The sequence below is a fragment of the Acomys russatus genome, chromosome 17 (genome assembly GCF_903995435.1).
Source record: "Acomys russatus chromosome 17, mAcoRus1.1, whole genome shotgun sequence".
Classification (NCBI taxonomy): Eukaryota; Metazoa; Chordata; class Mammalia; order Rodentia; family Muridae; genus Acomys; species Acomys russatus.
The window spans coordinates 53,867,130-53,889,267 of record NC_067153.1 but is presented as its reverse complement, the minus strand read 5'-3'; the positions used below and the strand labels follow the sequence as shown (position 1 = coordinate 53,889,267).

The 22,138-nt window shown below is 39.6% G+C and overlaps 1 protein-coding gene across 1 annotated transcript in view; it reads right to left on the bottom strand.

Annotated features, from left to right (window-relative positions):
* The window catches only part of Muc19 (mucin 19, oligomeric), a 76,482-nt gene extending 58,790 nt beyond the window's left edge, over nt 1-17,692 (bottom strand). The window contains exons 1-3 of the mRNA XM_051159378.1: nt 17,641-17,692; nt 6,319-6,498; nt 2,605-2,784 (exon numbers count right to left, since the gene is read on the bottom strand). Of these exons, the coding sequence (XP_051015335.1) occupies nt 2,605-2,784; nt 6,319-6,498; nt 17,641-17,692 (412 nt within the window). The remainder of the gene's footprint in view (nt 1-2,604; nt 2,785-6,318; nt 6,499-17,640) is intronic.
* Between the last annotated feature and the right edge of the window lie 4,446 nt (nt 17,693-22,138).

Genomic DNA, 22,138 nt, shown 5'->3' with positions numbered 1-22,138 from the left:
TGTCCCTATCCTTCTGTTACAACATAATTGACCACATTTCAGTTCATAATCTTTGTTTTCACATTATCTTAACAGCAAGTATAGCATCCAATTAGATCCAACATAGCGTCTATGCCTTATATTGAATCTATGTCCTCAGCATAGGTACCCAAGCAGCTTTTAGCATAGGTTATGCTCTAAGGAAGCCTTTCAGTGAGAAATTTCAAGTTCAAAGTTCTCTCTACCCTTCCTTCAGCAATAGGCAATTAATATAACATGAATTCTTTCACATTCCGAGAAATGAAATGCTTTGAACTATTACTGGACTTAGGTCTTCTTGGCTCATTCTGCATGGGCTGACTGCCTGATCCACTGCATGCATCTCTCCTTCTTGCAAGCCTACTTTGCCTTGTTCCCTGGTGGCTCTCTTCCTCTGAGGATGGCGCCCTGACAAATGTCAGGAGTGACATTTTAAGACAGAAAACCTTCCCAGCACATCAACACAAATAACTTATTCTGAAGAAGGACACATCGCCATGCGAAGTGCTGGAGCTGAGTTATTCAGGACCCGTACTCTCCTTTTGGTAGTTCATCCTCACCTAACCAATGAGATTCAAAGACCAAGTCTGAACTTAGTTTTAATTTTCCCTACCTTCTTGAACACAACCATAACTATATGATGAGTGCAAGTATTTCCTCCTTAGAAATTTGAAAACAAAAGTACATGTTATAAACAGGTTGTCCCTGTGATGGGAGCAGGTAAAGATATCTGAGGTACCTTCATTTTGGTCATTGCTGTGTCCAGCCCCCATAGATGGAGTGGTAGGTTCTACCATTTTCTCACTACTACCAGATGCAGCTGCTTGGTTTTCCTGGGATGTGGACTGTGCTCCCAAGTTTGTGGAGATTCCAGGTGATGGCTGCAGCCCACCCTCTTCACTTGAGCCACCTGGCAGAGGTAAAATTATAACTATAACGATGGTTTGCTTACGCATCCCTATGTATAACCACACTGTGTGAAGACAGGCAGTGTTCATAGTTGGATTCCTGGAGATCATGAAGTATCAAGAGCCCTAGAAATCATAAGGTCCATGTTCATCAAGGTCTATACAAACCAAGCCAACAGGTCCTCTCTGACCTTCTCTAGTGGCAAGACTGGGCACTAGTTCCCTCTCATTGACAGAAATAAAAAGGCAAGTTGCAAAACAATGAGTTTTTAATGCACTTAATATTCTCAGCAGGACCCAGCTTATTTCAGTGGGGATGACACAGCACCACCTCTGAGACTCTGGGGTCCTGTTCCAGAAGCCATCTGATCTTTTCCTCAATCCTTCCCTCAAGCTCTTTCCAGTAAACAGTCTACACCAAATCCTTCTTCCACTCTCGGTTCAGCCAGATAATTTGAAGACTTTTGCCATACTGTGTTATGCAACCGGAATAACAAAACATCTGATAATAAACTATCTGACACAAAAGACAACTAGCATTTCCAAAGTCACAGCAATATTCCATGTTCATCAAGATCATTGAAAGCAAATGGATTTGATGCAGGTCCATGACCAACCACCAAACTTCCCTATACTTTCTCAGTCCTCTTTCAAGGCACCTAGACTTTACAACAGGCAAACATCTCAACTGCCAAGAAAACTATTATCAGCAAGCTCAACATAACTCAGATTATGTTGTCACAGACTGATATTTGAATACCTGAGACAGTGGCACCATCCACATTATTCTCAACATCACCTGCTGAGCCTGTTATGAATTGAGTTCCCTTTGGAATAGATGTGTCAACTGTAGGAAGTAAAGTGATATCATCAGAAACCAAGTTACACATTTAATATCCATGTGTTGTATACAAACAGCTCAAACCATTAGCCCCATTCACCTGATACTACGTAATTAGCCACAATTGAGTTCATATCTTTGTTCTCACAAACATTGATTAGACAGAAAGGACAGCAGCATTCAACTAGATCCACAGTTGTTTCTACGCCTTTCCTTGCATCTATGCCCTGAGCATGGATTCCCAAGCAGCATTTAGCATAGGTTATGCTCAGGGGATGAATTTCAATGACAAATTTGAAGTTCAAATTTCTCTCTACCCTGCCTTCAGCATTGACCAATTAAAATAACTTGAATTCTTTCACATTCAGAGAAATGAAATACAATGAACTATTACTGCACATAGATGCCCCTGGCTCACTCTGCATGGGCTGACTGCCTGATCCACTGCATGCATCTCTCCTTCTTGCAAGCCTACTTTGCCTTGTTCCCTGGTGGCTGCCTTCCTCTGAGGATGGCGCCCTGACAAATGTCAGGAGTGACGTCTTAAGACAGAAAACCATCCCAACACATCAACACAAATAACTTGTTCTGAAGAAGGAGACATCGCCACACTAAGTGCTGGAGCTGAATTATTCAGGGCCCTTTCTCTCCTTTTGGTAGTTCATCCTCACCTAAACAATGAGATTCAAGACCAAATCTGAACTTAATTTTAACTTTCCCTTCCTTCTTAAACACATCCATAACCATATGAGAGCAAATATTTCCTCCTTATAAATTTTAAAACAAAAGTACATGTTATAAATAGGTTGTCCCTGTGATGGGAGCAGGTAAGGATACCTGAGGTACCCTCATTTTCATCATTTCTGGGTCCAGCCCCTATGGATGGAGTGGTAGGCTCTAGAGTTGCCTGATCACTACCAGATGCAGCTGTTGGATTTTCCTGGTGTGGGGACTGGGCTCCCAAGTGTGTGGAGACTCCAGCTGATGGCTCCAGCCCATTCTTTTCACTTGAGCCACCTGGAAAAATTAAAATCATAACCATAACAATGATTTGCTCATACCTCAATATTTATAACTACACTGTGTGGAGACAGGCAGTGTTCATAGCTTGATTTCCTGAGATCATGGGGTATCAAGAGCCCTAGAAATCATAAGGCCCATTTTCACCAAGGTCTATACAAACCAAGCCAACAGGTCCTCTCTGACCTTCTCTAGTGAAGACTGGACACTAGTTCTCTCTCATTGATACAAATAAAAAGGCAAGTTGCAAAACAATGAGTCTTTAATGCACTTAATATTCTCAGCAGGACCCAGCTTATTTCAGTGGGCAAGACATGGCACCACCTCTGAGACTCTGGGGTCCAGTTCCAGACGGCATCGGATCTTTCCCTCAGGCCTTGCCTCAAGCTCTTTTCAGTAAATAGTCTACACCAGATCCTTCTTCCACTCACAGTTCAACTAGATAATTTGAAGGCTGTTGGCATACTGTGTTATGCAACTGGAATAACAAAACATCTGATAATAAACTACCTGACACAAAAAACAACTAGAATTTCCTAAGTCACAGCAATATTCCATGTTCACTAAGATCATTGTCAGCAAATGGATTTGACTCAGGCCCGTGACCAACCACAAGACTACCCTACACTCTTTTCATCCTCTACCAAGTCATCTAGACTTTATAACTGGCAAACATCTCAACTTCCAAAAAAAACAAGTGTCTGTAAGTTCAACATAACTCAGATTATACTGCCACAGACTGACATGTTGAATACCTGAGACACTGGCACCTTTCTTCGTCCTTTGAGATGATTCTTTAAAGGCATTTAAAAGTTGAGCAAGTTTATTTGCCATAGATTGGGCAACTGTAGGAGGTAAAGTAATATCATCAGAAAACAAGTCAAACATCTAATACCAATATAGCGTATTGAAATGGATCAAACCATCTGTCCCTATCCTTCTGTTACAACATAATTGACCACATTTCAGTTCATATTCTTTGTTTTCACAATATCTCAACAGCAAGTATAGCATCCAATTAGATCCAACATAGCTTCTATGCCTTATATTGAATATCTGTCCTCAGCATAGGTACCCAAGCAGCTTTTAGCATAGGTTATGCTCTAAGGAAGCCTTTCAGTGAGAAAATTCAAGTTCAAAGTTCTCTCTACCCTTCCTTCAGCAATAAGCAGTTAATATAACATGAATTCTTTCACATTCCGAGAAATGAAATGCTTTGAACTATTACTGGACTTAGGTCTTCTTGGCTCATTCTGCATGGGCTGACTGCCTGATCCACTGCATGCATCTCTCCTACTTGCAAGCCTACTTTGCCTTGTTCCCTGGTGGCTCTCTTCCTCTGAGCATGGCCCGCTGACAAATGTCAGGAGTGACATTTTAAGACAGAAAACCTTCCCAACACATCAACACAAATAACTTGTTCTGAAGAAGGAGACATCACCATGCGAAGTGCTGGAGCTGAATTATTCAGGACCCGTACTCTCCTTTTGGTAGTTCATCCTCACCTAACCAATGAGATTCAAAGACCAAGTCTGAACTTAGTTTTAACTTTCCCTACCTTCTTAAACACATCCATAACCATATGATCAGAGCAAGTGTTTCCTCCTTAGAAATTTGAAAACAAAAGTACATGTTATAAACAGGTTGTCCCTATGATGGGAGCAGGTAAGGATATCTGAGGTACCTTCATTTTGGTCATTGCTGTGTCCAGCCCCCATAGATGGAGTGGTAGGTTCTACCATTTTCTCACTACTACCAGATGCAGCTGCTTGGTTTTCCTGGGATGTGGACTGTGCTCCCAAGTTTGTGGAGATTCCAGGAGATGGCTGCAGCCCACCCTCTTCACTTGAGCCACCTGGCAGAGGTAAAATTATAACTATAACGATGGTTTGCTTACGCATCCCTATGTATAACCACACTGTGTGAAGACAGGCAGTGTTCATAGTTGGATTCCTGGAGATCATGAAGTATCAAGAGCCCTAGAAATCATAAGGTCCATGTTCATCAAGGTCTATACAAACCAAGCCAACAGGTCCTCTCTGACCTTCTCTAGTGGCAAGACTGGACACTAGTTCCCTCTCATTGACAGAAATAAAAAGGCAAGTTGCAAAACAATGAGTTTTTAATGCACTTAATATTCTCAGCAGGACCCAGCTTATTTCAGTGGGGATGACAAGGCACCACCTCTGAGACTCTGGGGTCAAGTTCCAGAAGCCATCTGATCTTTCCCTCAATCCTTCCCTCAAGCTCTTTCCAGTAAACAGTCTACACCAAATCCTTCTTCCACTCACGGTTCAGCCAGATAATTTGAAGACTGTTGCCATACTGTGTTATGCAACCGGAATAACAAAACATCTGATAATAAACTATCTGACACAAAAGACAACTAGCATTTCCAAAGTCACAGCAATATTCCATGTTCATTAAGATCATTGAAAGCAAATAGATTTGATGCAGGTCCATGACCAACCACCAAACTTCCCTATACTTTCTCAGTCCTCTTTCAAGGCACCTAGACTTTACAACAGGCAAACATCTCAACTGCCAAGAAAACTATTATCAGCAAGCTCTACATAACTCAGATTACGTTGTCACAGACTGATATTTGAATACCTGAGACAGTGGCACCATCCACATTATTCTCAACATCACCTGCTGAGCCTGTTATGATTTGAGTTCCCTTTGGAATAGATGTGTCAACTGTAGGAAGTAACGTGATATCATCAGAAACCAAGTCACACATTTAATATCCATGTGTTGTATACAAACAGCTCAAAACATCTGCCACATTCACCTGATACTATGTAATTAGCCACAATTGAGTTGATATCTTTGTTCTCACAAACATTGATTGGACAGAAAGGACAGCAGCATCCAACTAGATCCACAGTTGTTTCTAGGCCTTTCCTTGCATCTATGCCCTGAGCATGGATTCCCAAGCAGCTTTTAGCATAGGTTATGCTCAGGGGATGAATTTCAATGACAAATTTGAAGTTCAAATTTCTCTCTACCCTGCCTTCTGCAATGACCAATTAAAATAACTTGAATTCTTTCACATTCAGAGAAATGAAATACAATGAACTATTACTGCACATAGATGCCCCTGGCTCACTCTGCATGGGCTGACTGCCTGATCCACTGCATGCATCTCTCCTTCTTGCAAGCCTACTTTGCCTTGTTCCCTGGTGGCTGTCTTCCTCTGAGGATGGCGCCCTGACAAATGTCAGGAGTGACTTTTTAAGACAGAAAACCATCCCAACACATCAACACAAATAACTTGTTCTGAAGAAGGAGACATCGCCACACTAAGTGCTGGAGCTGAATTATTCAGGGCCCTTTCTCTCCTTTTGGTAGTTCATCCTCACCTAAACAATGAGATTCAAGACCAAATCTGAACTTAATTTTAACTTTCCCTTCCTTCTTAAACACATCCATAACCATATGAGAGCAAGTATTTCCTCCCTATAAATTTTAAAACAAAAGTACATGTTATAAATAGGTTGTCCCTGTGATGGGAGCAGGTAAGGATACCTGAGGTACCCTCATTTTCGTCATTTCTGGGTCCAGCCCCTATGGATGGAGTGGTAGGCTCTAGAGTTGTCTGGTCACTACCAGATGCAGCTGTTGGATTTTCCTGGTGTGGGGACTGGGCTCCCAAGTGTGTGGAGACTTCAGCTGATGGTTCCAGCCCATTCTTTTCACTTGAGCCACCTGGAAAAATTAAAATCATAACCATAACAATGATTTGCTTATACCTCAATATTCATAACTACACTGTGTGGAGACAGGCATGTTCAGCTTGATTTCTGGAGATCATGGGGTCTCAAGAGCCCTAGAAATCATAAGGCCCATTTTCACCAAGGTCTATACAAACCAAGCCAACAGGTCCTCTCTGACCTTCTCTAGTGAAGACTGGACACTAGTTCTCTCTCATTGATACAAATAAAAAGGCAAGTTGCAAAACAATGAGTTTTTAATGCACTTAATATTCTCAGCAGGACCCAGCTTATTTCAGTGGGCAAGACATGGCACCACCTCTGAGACTCTGGGGTCCAGTTCCAGATGGCATCGGATCTTTCCCTCAGGCCTTGCCTCAAGCTCTTTCCAGTAAATAGTCTACACCAAATCCTTCTTCCACTCACAGTTCAACTAGATAATTTGAAGGCTGTTGGCATACTGTGTTATGCAACTGAAATAACAAAACATCTGATAATAAACTACCTGACACAAAAAACAACTAGAATTTCCTAAGTCACAGCAATATTCCATGTTCACTAAGATCATTGTCAGCAAATGGATTTGACTCAGGTCCGTGACCAACCACAAGACTACCCTACACTCTTTTCACCCTCTACGAAGTCACCTAGACTTTATAACTGGCAAACATCTCAACTTCCAAAAAAACAAGTGTCTGTAAGTTCAACATAACTCAGATTATACTGCCACAGACTGACATGTTGAATACCTGAGACACTGGCACCTTTCTTCGTCCTTTGAGATGATTCTTTAAAGGCATTTAAAAGTTGAGCAAGTTTATTTGCCATAGATTGGGCAACTGTAGGAGGTAAAGTAATATCATCAGAAAACAAGTCAAACATCTAATACCCATATAGCGTATTGAAATGGATCAAACCATCTGTCCCTATCCTTCTGTTACAACATAATTGACCACATTTCAGTTCATATTCTTTGTTTTCACAATGTCTCAACAGCAAGTATAGCATCCAACTAGATCCAACATAGCGTCTATGCCTTATATTGAATCTCTGTCCTCAGCATAGGTACCCAAGCAGCTTTTAGCATAGGTTATGTTCTGAGGAAGCCTTTCAGTGAGAAATTTCAAGTTCAAAGTTCTCTCTACCCTTCCTTCAGCAATAAGCAGTTAATATAACATGAATTCTTTCACATTCAGAGAAATAAAATGCTTGGAACTATTACTGGACTTAGATCTTCTTGGCTCACTCTGCATGGGTTGACTGCCTGATCCACTGCTGCCATCTCTCTTTCTTCCAATCTTACTTTGACCACTTCCCTTGTTACTTAGTTCATGTTAGTAGTGTGTCCTGGAAAATGTCAGGATATACCTCCTAAGATAGCAAAATTTTATTTCACATCAACTGAAATAGTATGATCTGAGGAAGAAATCATTAACAATCTAACATCTAAAACTGAATTATTCACAGCCTGTGACTCTAACTTTACCACTTCCTCTTCTCCAAACCAAGTGATTCACAGATCATGTCTGAATTCAATTTTAGCCACCCCTTCTCTCTTGAACACATCCAAAACCAGATGATGAGAGCAAGTGTTTCAAAAATGAAACACTGAGAAGGAGAGCACATGCTAGAGCATGATATCCATGGAATGGAAAGCAGGTCAGGATACTCGAGTCTGCTCACTTCCACCATGGCAAGTCCAGACCCTGCCTCTCTACAGTCTGCTCGTTTCCACCAGATCCAGCTACTTATTTCCCTGGAGGCTCAGAGGGTCTCCTGACTCTATGGAGATTTCAACTGAGGATTGCAGCCCACTATTTTATATGAGTCACTTAGAAAAGTTAAATCCAGAAACATAAGGATGACTTTGGCTATGAGTCAGTTCTCAGATCAGCACTGTGCAGAAACAACTGGATTCACGGCTTGATTTTTTTGGATACCAGTTGCCATGAAGGTCCCTGGGAATCATATGGTCTACTTTCATGAAGGTCTATACAAACGAATCTAACACATCTACTCTGGCCTTCTCTAATGGCAAAACTGGATAAACTAGTTCTCCCATGTTTATAGAAAAAGAAAATGCAAGAGACAAAACAATGAATTTTGAAGCCCCTCAAAATTCTCAGGAGAACCCAGATTAATCTTGTGGATATGCCTATGCCAAAGCATCATCTCTGAGAATTTTATATGCATCCCCAGAATGATCCCAGTCTTTCCCTCAGTTGTTACTACAAAGTTCTTTTCAGTAAATGCTCCACACCAAATCCCTTCTTCCGCTCACATTTCTACCATATTATTAGAACGTTGGAGGCAGATTGCGTAATGCAATGGTGAACCAAAGACAATTGGTCATGAAGTATCCACACTCAGACTCTACCCTGCCAAAGAAATGTTCTCTCATGTTCTCTAAGATCAGCAGCAGCAAAGGGTTTGGACCCAGATCTATGACCAACCACAACTGTGCCCTTCACTTAACAGTCCTCTGCCAAGGCACCAAGAGTTTACAATTGACAGACATCTCAACTGCCAACAAACCAAGGGTTTGCAAAGCTCATTATAATTCAGTTTTGACTGCCATGCACTGACACTTGACTACCTGAGCCACTGGGATGACTCTTTAAAGTTGCCTTTATTTCTTTCTTCAATGCAACAAATAATTTCTTCAATGCATCATTAGCTTTGCCATCTGTAGAAGTGAAAATGATTGTCATCAGAATATATGTCAGAAGTGCAATATTCCTATTTAGTATTCAGACATACTTAAAGTTATCACTTGACTCCCTGACGCTGTGTAAATTACCACTTTTTAGACAAATGTTTCTTTGAACTCACAATCACAGACTTCATAGGAAGTACAGCATCTAAACTAGATACATCCTTGCTTTTTTCCACCCAAAACAGAACAGTGTGATGTAACCATGGAAAATAAAATGAGATTAATTGAGCCAGCAGACTATATTCATTATAAATCAAAAGGTCAGCACAAGCACTGAGTTTAGATTTCCTAAGAACTGGCAATTGTCACAAGATGAATTTGAACAGGAAATTTCAAGTACAAATTTAGCTTTACCCTTCCTTCAGAGATGACTAATAAAAATAATCTGAATGCCTCAACTTTTTGAGAAATGAAATGCTCTAAAGTATTGACTGGATTTAGATCTCCTTGGTTCATACTGCCTAGGTAAACTGCCTGATCCTCTGCAGGCATCTCTTCTTCCAGTCCTACACGGCTCTACTGACTTGGCAATCTCTTCATTTTAGTGTTGTCCCCGAAGAATGTCAGGATTGAGCCTTAAAGGCAGATATTTTCAATACACATCAACTCAAAGGTTTGATCTGAGGAAACAAACATCACCACTCAGCAGGGTATAGCTGAATTATTCAGGGACCTTTGTTCTAATTTTCCTAATTCATCCTTATCTAACCTATGTGATTCAAATTCAATTTGAATTTAATCACAACTTTCTGCTCTTTCTTAAACACATCCAGAACCAGATGATGAGAGCAAGTGTTTCCTCATAGGAAACTGAAATTAGAGTATATGCTATAAGCAGTGCATCCCTGGGATGGAGTGCAGGTCAGGATACCTGAGGCACTCTCATTCCCACCATGGAAGGTCCAGACCCTCCAGACTGACTGCTAGCCTCTACAGTCTCCTCACTTCCACCAGATCCAGCTACTTGTTTCCCTGGAGGCTCAGAGGGCCGCCCGACTCTGACTCCTGATGATTGTAGCCCATTTTATATGAATCACTTGGAAAAGGTAAGCCCAGAAACATAAGGATGACATTGGTCATAAATCAGTCTTCAGAACTGCACTGTTTGTGGATAAGTGGGTTCATAGCTTGATTACTGGAGATCATGGGATATCAAGATCCCTGGGAATCATATGGTCTATTTTCATGAAGGTCTATACAAACAAATCTAACATATCTACTCTGACCTTTGCTAATGGCAAAACTGGAGAACCTAGTTCTCTCCCATGAAAATGCAAGATACAAATCAATAAGTTTTGAACCCAAGTAAAACTCTCAGGAGGATCTAGCATAGTAGAGGGGTATGCCATGGCATCATCTCTTATGCTCCTGGGCCCAGATCCAGAAGGCTTTGGGTCTTTCCCTTAGTCCTTTCCCCAAAGCTCTTTCTAGTAAATGCTCTACACCCAATCCTTCTTCCTTTCACAGTTCAGCCAGATTATTTTAAGGTTGTTGGCATACTGTACTATGGAATTTTATCTTTTTTTTTTATTAATTTATTCTTGTTACATCTCAATGTTTATCCCATCCCTTGTATCCTCCCATTCCCCCCCCCCATTTTCCCATTATTCCCCTCCCCTATGACTGTTCCTGAGGGGGATTACGTCCCCCTGTATATTCTCATAGGGTATCAAGTCTCTTCTTGGCTACTTGCTGTCCTTCCTTTGAGTGCCACCAGGTCTCCCAATTTTATCTTAAAAAAAAAATATCTGACAGAAAACACAACTAGAATCCCATGTCAAAGCGATCTTCCATGATCACTAAGATCATTATCAGCAAGGACTTTGACCTATGTCCATGACCAACCACAACACTTCCCTTCATTTTACTGCTCCACTATGAAGGCACCTAGGCTTTCCAGTTTGCAAACATCTCAACTACAAATGAAACAAGGGTTTGCCAATTCAGCATAGTTCAGATTTGACTGCCACATACTGACACTTGACTGCCTGGTCCACTGGTATTAGTAATGTTGTTTCCAAATATATTTGCTAAGGTCTGTTTCAAATTGTGCAGTTCCTTTCCATTAGACATGGTGACTGTAGGAGGTAAAATGATGTCATCAGAAAACAAGCCAAACATTTAATATTCATAGTTTGTATTCACACAAATTAAACAATCTGCCCCTAAACACCTGTCACTATTTAAGCTACCACCTTTTAGTTCCTATTTCTTTTTCTCAGAAACCCTTGACTTGATAGAAAGTATAGCATCTAAACTAGATTCATCCTTTTTCTTCTTTCCTCTCTCCCAAAACAGAACAGTGTGGTCTGTCCATGGAAAACTAATAGATCTGTCTGTTTCTATCCTTTCTCCCAAAAGAGACCATCAATGTGATCACTCCAAAGAAAATCAAAATGAAATTAATTCATCCTTTGACCGTATTTAGTAACATTTAAGGTTTAAGAAATCCTAGACAAGGCAACACCTATTATTAACACTAGCCCTGAACGTACATACCCCAAAAGCTTTCATCATTATCTATTGTCAGTGGATGAACTTCAACAAAATTTTTCAAGCTCAAGTTTGGCTCTACCCTTCTTTCTGCAATGGCCATATTAAATAACTTAGAACGCTTCGCTTTCAAAAAAAAAAACCGAAATGCTCTCAAATGTTTGAGTGTATGTAAGTCTCACTGGTCCATACTGCTGACATTCTTATTGCCAGTACTTTAGTTTCTAGTCCCTGAAGACTCACTGCAATCTCCTGTATTCCTGTATTCCCACCAGATCAAGATGCCTGTTTATCCTTAGGTTATCAATGGGCTCCTGAATCTATGGAAACTCCAACTAGAGATGCAGCCCACTCTTCAACTTATTTACCTGGTAAAATAAAATCATAAAAGCAAGTGCGACTTTGGCTATGAGTTTGTCTCCATTACTACACTGTATCGGGGTGAGGATGTTCATAGCTATATTACTGGGGATCTTGAGTCCTCAGAACCATGCCATACACTTTCCTTAATGCCTACACCACTACAGTCATGGTCAAAGTAGATTTGAAACAGAAGAAAAAAAAAAACATATACTCTTTCTTTTTCCATTGACATATCTGTAGCAAATGGTTCCCTTAATTTGGTAGAAAATGGAAATTTAAATTTAGAAAATAATTTTTAACATTTGGAGCCCATTTAAAATCCTCAGAAGGACTCAGCTTAATAAATGGGTGAGAGATAACATTGCAGCTCAGACTCATGTGTCCAATCCCAGTACATCTTCTACTCATTACGGCAATACTAGAACCTAAAGTAATTTTCATTAAATAATATATGCCAAACCAGTTTTCCCTGGTTACACTCATATCTCATCCTAAAATTCTACTAGATTATAAGAACCTATTGCCAGATGATATTAGCAAACATTATCATCCAAAAAACAATCTCTCCTCTTCATGAAATAATCTGGCAGACAACAGACTTCTGGACTTACATTCTCTGTGGGGACCTGAATAAATTCCCAGGTGAATGTGTATTCTTGACATGAGCACAGTCATGTTAAGAACCTCACTCAGTGCCTCACATCTTTCGGAGTAAGAAAGCCTTCCACTGCTCTGGTGATTGGTTTGAGTGAAAGCTTCTTGACCTTTAGCTAAAAATCAGTGTTTGCAGATGGTATTGCTCACAGCTCCATACTCCCAGACGGATGACTGCAACCTGAGCTGTGAATTAGATCTCACTCTCCAGGCATCTGAAGTAGCCTACCCAATCCACTGCCAGAGAACTGCTGCTGCTTCCAGTTCCTGCTTTGATCTGACTAATGAGATCATCTGCTGGAAGGACGTTAGGTGAGGCATTGTCGTGTGAAGACCATAGTGCTTCCATACATGTAAATGTGAAGAGAATAGAAACACCTAAAGTACTTTATTCACCTGCAGCTTCTGTTCTGTGTTTACTAAAACCATCATCAAAAAGCTTATTTGTACTAGAAATTGCCAGGTCAAGTTTCAACTCCAACCTTCTTTCTCCATCTTTTCCAGAATAGAGTACCAAGTGTTAACTCCTTCCCCCCCCCAAAAAAAAATCAGAATAAAAGAAATAAAGAAGCCTAAAGTTAAAGCCCCTGATTTTCTTAGTCATATTAAATTAAATTGTCATTACCTATAATATAAAGAAGCATTTGAAGTTCTTTGTGACCCCTGGAGCTGAGGTCTGATAGAATATTTATATTTTTGGCCAGAGGATAAAAGCTTTCTATAATAGATGACAAAATATTATTTTTTCCTATCAATGTCTTTTTTCTGCCATTTCCGTTGATTTCACCAGAAACATGCACATTTAAGCTTGCAGAGCCAAGACCAAGAGTACTTGTTAAGTTAGCTTTACCTGAAGAATATAAAAAGAATGTCACAGAGGCTATTGAAACATTCCTGAATCCCATTGCTTTATGTACAAATATTGGATAGCAATACCCAAGTCACTGACAATATCTCCTCCACAACAAATTATCTGACTTTAAAGTATTTTGCTAGTAAAAGCATTAACAACAAAAGAATTCAAGCTACAAACTCCAAAACCAACAGCAAGATCTTTCTTCCCCCTTTTCAACTACAGACCAGTAGTTACATTGCGAGCAAAAGAAAATCAGAACATTATTAAAAATTGCTCTATGATTATTTGTTGCTTATAATATAGTAATTGAAAAAATGTATTTTTTACAAGTTACTTAATTTAAATAATTCAAGTATAAGTCTTTCTGGGAAATAGACAGACACAGTCACCAGGTCCGATGACTACAGTTACCTCCAGCAGACATTCTGTGATGTTTAATCTGATCATAATTCTTGGTTACCATAGACTTTGAATTATATATGTTGGGAATTGTTCTTCTCCTCAAAGCTTGAAGCCCATCTAGAAAACCTTCAGCTGTTTGAAACAACAACATTGTCACCAGAGAATAGACACATCTCAACTCTTCATTTTCTACACAAAGCCTAAATATAATATTTAGATCACCAAAACATATTTTCCTTGATCCTTGTTTCATTTTCTTCTTATTTAATCTATCATTGTGGACTCAACCTGTGATAGAACACTTATACCACATCTTAGTTGCCCCACACACTTTTGTACCACCAATAAAAATAAGACAGATATGGAAAATTAAAGTGTTTGGATGATCAATAAACAATGAACAAAGAAAGAAACAAACAAAAAAAGGAACAAAGACATGCTCTTTGCTTTGTACTCATAACCTGCATTAGCGTTCTCAGTGCGATGACATATATGTCTTGCTATAGCTTTATCAGGCTTCCTCATGTTTCACTAGTTTCCCCCAACATCCACATCTTCTAGACTCTCAAAAATACCCAGAGTAAAAGAATTTTATTAGCCTGCATTTTCTTCACTGGCTTTAATTTCTGAATGTGAAGAATCTATGTATCTACCCTTTGGAAAATTTACCTTCTTTTAGCTTTCTTTTTCTACCTCAAAAAAATAAATAAATAAATAAATAAAAACTTCAATGAGAGTAATATAAACCCAACTATTAGCAATGTAACTGTCATGGAGAAACATGAGCTGCAAAGTTTTCTGTTTTGCTTGACGAAACAGACAAACAAACACAACACTTAAATGATTTTCCAAAGCCTACAACAGATCAAAGACGCAACCTCTTTCTCCCAGACACAGACCCTTTCGGAACAATAGTATGCCTTTAATACTGAACGTCCAGATTAGAAATCTTTCCCATAAATACATTTGACACTAAATCCACATCCACTGAAAATTTTGTACCAACCACCAACCACTATTTTGCTCATAAATATGATTTTTCTAGGCCCAAATTGACTATGTTCTTCAAACTGAAATTTCAGGCATATGATCTGATACTAACTAAACTTCTGGAAATTGAAACAGTTGCTAGAAAGCATACAACTCAATGTGAGCAGATCTCCTCTGACCTACTGACAGGTATACATTACCACAAACAGCAAAGAGAGCCTATTAAACAGAAAGCGTTTCTGGTGTGTCCCGATACAATTTGTATTGTTTGGAACCTGAAAATACACTCAAGCATATTCAACCAAAGGCCAGGAAGAAATGGCTTACATCCATGATTCCAATACAACATAAATACTTTTAAAGAAAATTTGCTTGTATATTCCTGAGTTTCTTCCTAAAAACCTACAAGAAGAACATTATGATGGGTGGACCTGGGCCCAGGGGTCCTGCTCAAACTATGGCAGCAGCCAAGGAAAATACATGCAGTAAACTTCGAACCCCTACCCAGATCTAGCCAATGGACAGGACATTCTTCACAGTTGAGTGGAGAGTGGGGACTGACTTTCACACAAACTCTGGTGCCCCATGTTTGACGATGTCCCCTGCATGGGGAGGCCTGGTGTCACTCAGAGGAAGGATAGCAGGCTACCAAGAAGAGACTTGATACCCTATGAGCATATACAGGGGGAAGTGGTCCCCCTCAGTTACAGACATAGGGGAAGGGAGTCATGGGAGGGAGGGAGGAATGGGAGGATACTAGGGATGGGATAACAATTGAGATGTAATATGAATAAATTACTAAAATATATTTGAAAAAGAAAATTTGCACTCTCATATTTTCTGTGTCATATAATTTCTGGCAATCATGAAGTATCAGAAATGTAGTTTGCAGTCAAGAATCTGTCCCTGGGACCCCCCCCCCCAAGTCATACGGAGATGCCCTAAATCCCATGCTTGAGTTCTAGCTCATTTGACTTGCCTACCAGTTAGAACTCTCACAGCCTCATCTGAGATACACATTCCTGTCACACATTCTAGTTTATGCAGCCTGGGTCAATAGTGTCCCCATGTGAGTATCTGAAAGCAGTATGAAGGGGAACTGGGAGGTGACCGCAGACAAAGCCCTTCCTGCATATGGAAACTCCATTTTAAACTGAAGCAAGAAGAGAGAGAACGTCATTCCAAGGCAGGCATGGAGCCTCAGAAACCATCGCTAGAGAAGAGACATGCATGCTCAAGCTGAAAAATCAGTGCGAACTGAGCACCTGCTCTCCCTCCATCACCACTTCGGCATTAGGAAAACAAGAGTAAAAGCTCGGAACAAGCAGCCTTGAGGACGTTTGTGTCAGAGGTGGGCGTATGAATGAGGAGGCAGGGGAGGTCAGCACAAAACGAAGCGGCGGGGGGAAGGGTGTGAATGGGGTGGGGTTCCATTTCCTTGGGTAGGCTTCAACATCACCGTGATGTCATAAATTAAAAATCGATTCTTCAGAGATACTGACCTTTTGGTATACTGAAAAACAGTCTCCCCAACTTAAAAAAGTAAGAAGAGACATAGTATAATAATATCATGCTTTAAGACAATAAAATAATTTTACATCAAATCATCCTTAAAATTTAATATGAGCAAACACTTTTTATATATGATGACAGATATTTCAATACTAATTTATCAATTTGGAGCTTTCTAATTTAATAAGATTCTTCCACATGTTTTAAGAAATACATTGGTCTGCTATACCTAAAAATCACACTATCCCAGGGTACCCCAGTCTTGAAAACACAAAGGCAAGCAAAACTCCCCAGTTAAAATTGGTCAGTATGATACATCTTTTTCCCAAGACAGCCTTGATCTAAAAATTTCCAATCTAAATTTTAACTAATGCTACTTTCCCTAATATTTTTTCAGTAATGTAATAGATTAAAATTAAAACTAAAATGACCTAATAAATCTTATGAATATTACTTTAGTGAGAATAAAAATAGCCTAAGAAAACTTATTAAAAATTTATGCACATAGTGTCAAAGCTGTATTTTATTATATTTTATGTATTTAGTCATAACTAGTATTTTTCTATACATCTAGGACCTTTAAATTTTTTTCTTTCTATACAGCCATGACTGGTGAAACTATAAATTTTATTTTGATTGACTATAAAACTTCTGCATACTATTTTTATTCTGTTCAATATTTAAATTTTCCAGAATGTTTTCAATAAACCTGGCTTTTTGAAATATTCAAGAAACTAGTTAGTTTACAAAATGATTCCCCAATGAAATTTTGTTTCAGTGATGGAGTGATCCTTTCAGAATTGGTACTTTTGAGATTTGTGAACACTGCAAGTCTCAGTGTAGCTTTCTAGATATAATGGAAATGTATATTCAAAACATTATTATCAAAGCATAAACTGGGCTGAGAATGAGCAGTGAGTGACACTTAACTCTAACACACATACACACACACACACACACACACACACACACACACACACACACACACACACACACACCCTTGAAGCTGCCCCTGAAAGTGTAAGTAACATCTGTCGTATAAAATGTGGTATTCCCATATTATCCTACTTTGAAGCACAAGAAAGAAGTGGAGAACACTTAACATTAAATATGCATGCACTTTTCAACTTAAAAAGACTCAGGTTCTTTACCTTCGCAAAAGATGCAGAGCATCACAGCCAGGTGCAGGAGACTTGGCTTCATGGTGATGCTTCGGGACCTAAGCGTAAAGACTGTTCATGCCGGAGAGTCAGGCCCACAGTGGCACCTCTAGCCTGCATATTTATAGGCCATCTCAGCACTGGCTCTCGTCAGCAGTTGGGTTGACATTCCTGGTGGGGACAGCACAGGTAAACATTGTAGCAAGACAAAGACAATCTAGTGTACATGAAGTTATTGTCCAGTTTCTCTGACATCTTCTATGTTGGTCCAAGTCCACTTCATGCCAAACAGAGAATTGCCTTCTTGCCATCCTGTACAAACAGCAAGACCGGGAACTGGAAGCCTGAGGATTAAGCCTCAAATATGTTGATGGCATGCCTTGATCCATGCCCATCAGTCATCACAGAGATGTCTTAATGCCTCAAGGAACTCAAATATTATGATATATTAAAGTTGTCTTTCTTTTGATAATAAAATATATTTTAAACTTTAACTTACTTTGAAACAAAGAACTCTTTGCATTTGCTTATAAATATGGTCATAGTTATTTCCTTAGATAGACATAGACATAGATATATAGTTATTATCTAGGCACAGACACACTAAAATACAGGAAAGTATCACTGTCACAGTCCTAGCTTTATTTTCTAAAAAGTCCTTAAATTCTTTTTTTTGTTTTGTTTTTGTTTTGTTCTGTTTTTCAAGACAGGATTTCTCTGTGTATCCCGGACTCGCTTTGTAGACCAGGCTGGCCTCAAACTCACATCCATCCACCTGCCTCTGGCTCCCAAGTGCTGGGATTAAAGGCGTGTGCCACCATGCCCAGCTAAATCCTTATATTCTAATGACACGTCTTTCCTATGTACATCAAAATCTGACACATGCACACATAAGCAGAAATATATGAAAACATTGACATGAGAAAAGTGTGTTAGGGAGAAAATAAGATTAAATAAAAAACCTGCTTAAGCGTTATATATCGGTACAAAATTCAAGTTTGAGTGCAGGGTAAGAGCTGTTTCATGCTTAACAGCATAGGGAAAGAAAATAAAAATATCTTTTGTGTTACCAAATGGATGTGCACTGTAGAAGGCCAGATATGCAGCTCCAATGCAGCTATTTGCTTCTCATTGATACCCATTTGCTACCAAGAAAAGCCAAAGAAGCCCAAGTGTAAAGAATACTTTATTATTCATAAAGAAGCAGCAAATGTGTGAGAGATGAGAAAAACTAGACCAACTTCCCTTCTCTCTCTACTTCTGTTCTCTTCTCTCAATTCCATACTTGCTTCTCACACCACCAAAGATTAAAGAATTTTCAATCTTTTTATCTGTTTTGGGTAAACCACCTACTGAATGCCATGTGATTTTTCACTCTGGATTAGAAATGTGGGGACTCTGTGGACATGGACACATTAATGTTAGAGGAATGTTCAGACCAGTGGAGAACACCTACTCCAGAACTGTAGAAATGGCTTTAGTGGGTAACATGTTGGACATGAAAGTGTGAGAACAGGACTTTAGATACCCAAAATCCAAGCAAATACCAGGTGGGCATGACCCAACCTCTAATTGCTGTGCTTGGAAGATACAGACAGAGGATGCCAAGAGCAAGGTTCCATGTTCAACAAAGAGACCATATTCAGATGAATTAGATAAATGCATTCAAGGAAGACAGCTGACAACAGCCTTCGCACACATGGATATATGCATAAACACACACATAGCACAGCACGCATACAGACGCACAAAGGAAAACAATATGACTTCATAAGGATTACAAACAACAGTTTCGATTTTGTTTTTTCAGTAATTAACAACTAAATGCAAACTTTAAATATGGGGAGGGGGATTCCCAATAAAGGAAAAACGCATCTAAAAGGGAACATTGCTCATTGATGTGCAAGGCTCAGAATAGCCATTGTCATTTCTTCTGCCTTTTTTGTCATTATACGCAAGTCCTTTAAAGGAGATGTGATGCCAGAATGCTCACTTTGACATCATTGCTATGATGGGACTATTCTGCTATGAGCCTAACAAGTGGCTGAGAGAGCATGAAGCACAGTTGCGTGGAACCCCTGGGGACTGAGAGGAGATATGAGGCATAAATTGTAAGTTGGACTCACTGAAATGCTAAGAGCAGTCCAAGAGAGCTTAGATTTCCTGAGTATGTGAGGCCCTAGAGAAATCAGGGAGCAGGCTCTAATTCCTGGACAGTAAGAAAGTAAGAATTGTGCCTGTCAACTGGGGAAGGATTCTAGTGGTAAACACACCATGGACCAAGTCAAACGCAATTTCAAATATTCTGCCTTACAGAATCTTGCTCCCTGCCTTTCTACTCCTGTGGCCCTATGCTCTCCAGAAGCCTTCATCCTTCCTCATACCCTCAGCAACACCAGCACACCTGCTTCCATTGTGTGGCTAGTCGCCGCCATTATTAGCTCTCCTTAACCCTCACCTAAGCTCTTCATATCTGTTTATAAGCTCCAAACCAAGGATTTAATTAAATTCTTTCCTTTCACAAATGACCCTGGTTGGATAAAGTCATATACTCAGACTAAACTTTCTCACCACACATGACCATGTAAGAAAACCAAACAATTCTAGCTCTTACACAGTTGGCTCTGGTGCTCTTCTATTTTATATCTACTGCCAGCATCCATAGTTCCTCAGAGTTAATGACATTACTTTCAATTTTTTCTGAGAAAATAAATATTATCAAATAAGCCACAAGTTTCCATCCTCCATTTTCTCATCTGCTGGCATTTGTGCCCAAACTTTACCTGCCTTCTTATTAATTCCCATAAACTCCTGTATCAGCATCTGAGATTCCTGTCAGATACATTTTGCCACCAGTTCTCTCATCTCCTACTCTGACATCAAGATAGTCCTCTTTTGGATTATTATCAACACATTCCCTCAATCGATGCAAGATTTTTGTTTGTTCATTTGTTTGTTTGTTTGTTTGTTTGTGTTTTACTTAATCAGATTTCAAGATATCTGTGATAGAGATCGTTGTAAGAATAAAGATATCTACGGATGAGACGTCACTGTTAATTTCTGTGAAATATTAGTAACCTCACTAAAATGTTTTGTGTAGGATGTAGACTTATTTTGTTCAAGAATTTGTAATGAGATATGCCAGTTTTGCAAGGATCTTTAAGCACTCTCAACTGTTTCACAATACTGTAACAGTAAAATAAAGGTCTCATATGAAACTATGGTACATATCTTAAGGAATGCCAATCAAAAAAGAACAGTAGGCAAATGTTGCTTTCATGAGTCAAAAGGACGTGGCTTAAGTCTATACACTCAGCACTGTGCTGCCAGAGAAAGTCAACTATTGGAAGGACAATAGCATCACTGTGGGCAAGAGAGTGTGTTTACGTAACAAGGCTTGTGCCAGGAGGAAGCATGGGACATATTAAACAATATCTACTGGGGCCGTGGAACAAGAAGTGCTCTATCGCCATTCACATTATGACCTAACATCTTAAAGGTGAATTTCTCATACTTAGAAATGTGTTGCTATATGAAAATTTTTATTCCAGGAGAAATTAAAGATAAATTCAAAATTTGAGAAACTATCCATCCAACTTGTGCAATTATGCGAAACCCACATAATATTTAACATTCTGTATTTATTCTTGATAGTGATACAGCACCTCGAATTCAATTTCAACATTTTCTTAGACTGATATTTAGAAGGCAGCAGAGACTGGGGTGGTGGGGGATGGACTTCTGTTCACAGAACAGAACAGAAGAACAGAACTTCTGTTCACTACTAATTTTGACCTCTGAATATCTTCACCAGTGGCAACGTTCCTTACTCACCTCACTCAGACTTTCACTCCCACTCTGTTGTTACTTACATAGCCCAGGAAAGCCCTTCACCGAATGTGCTGTCGTTTCTACATTTACTAATCATCTTAAAGCTAGCCCACGCTCTGCTCAGTCAGTCCGCCTTTCTTCAGAATAACAATCTTTTCTCAGCCATGTCTTCTCAATGTGGTCCTGCGTGTTAGTGTCGCCACCACCAAAACAAACAGAAAACAACAACAGGATATGGAGATCAACACCCTCAGACCTGTCAGAATGTGGCCCAAGATGGAGGTAGTAGTATTATTAAGAAGGAATTAAATCCAAATGAGGGTGCTAGGCTCTGTGCTTACACAATTTTCTGGCCATGCTAATAAGCTCGCCATGGAATAAGATCGCCATTTACAGACCCAGGAGGGAGACGATGGGATGGCAGAGTTCCCTCACAGGCTTGGAAGGGATGAACCCTGCCAAGCACCTGGGCCTGGACTTCTCCCTGCAGAATTTTGTGAAAACAGATTATATTGGTTAAGTCACCCAGTCTGTGGTTGTAACACTCTTAAAGAATAAATACAGGCAGCTTCTCAAGATATGACCCATACAAACCCACTTCTGACCCCACAATCTCTCTCTCTGTCTCTGTCATCTCTGTCTCTGACTCTGTCTCTTT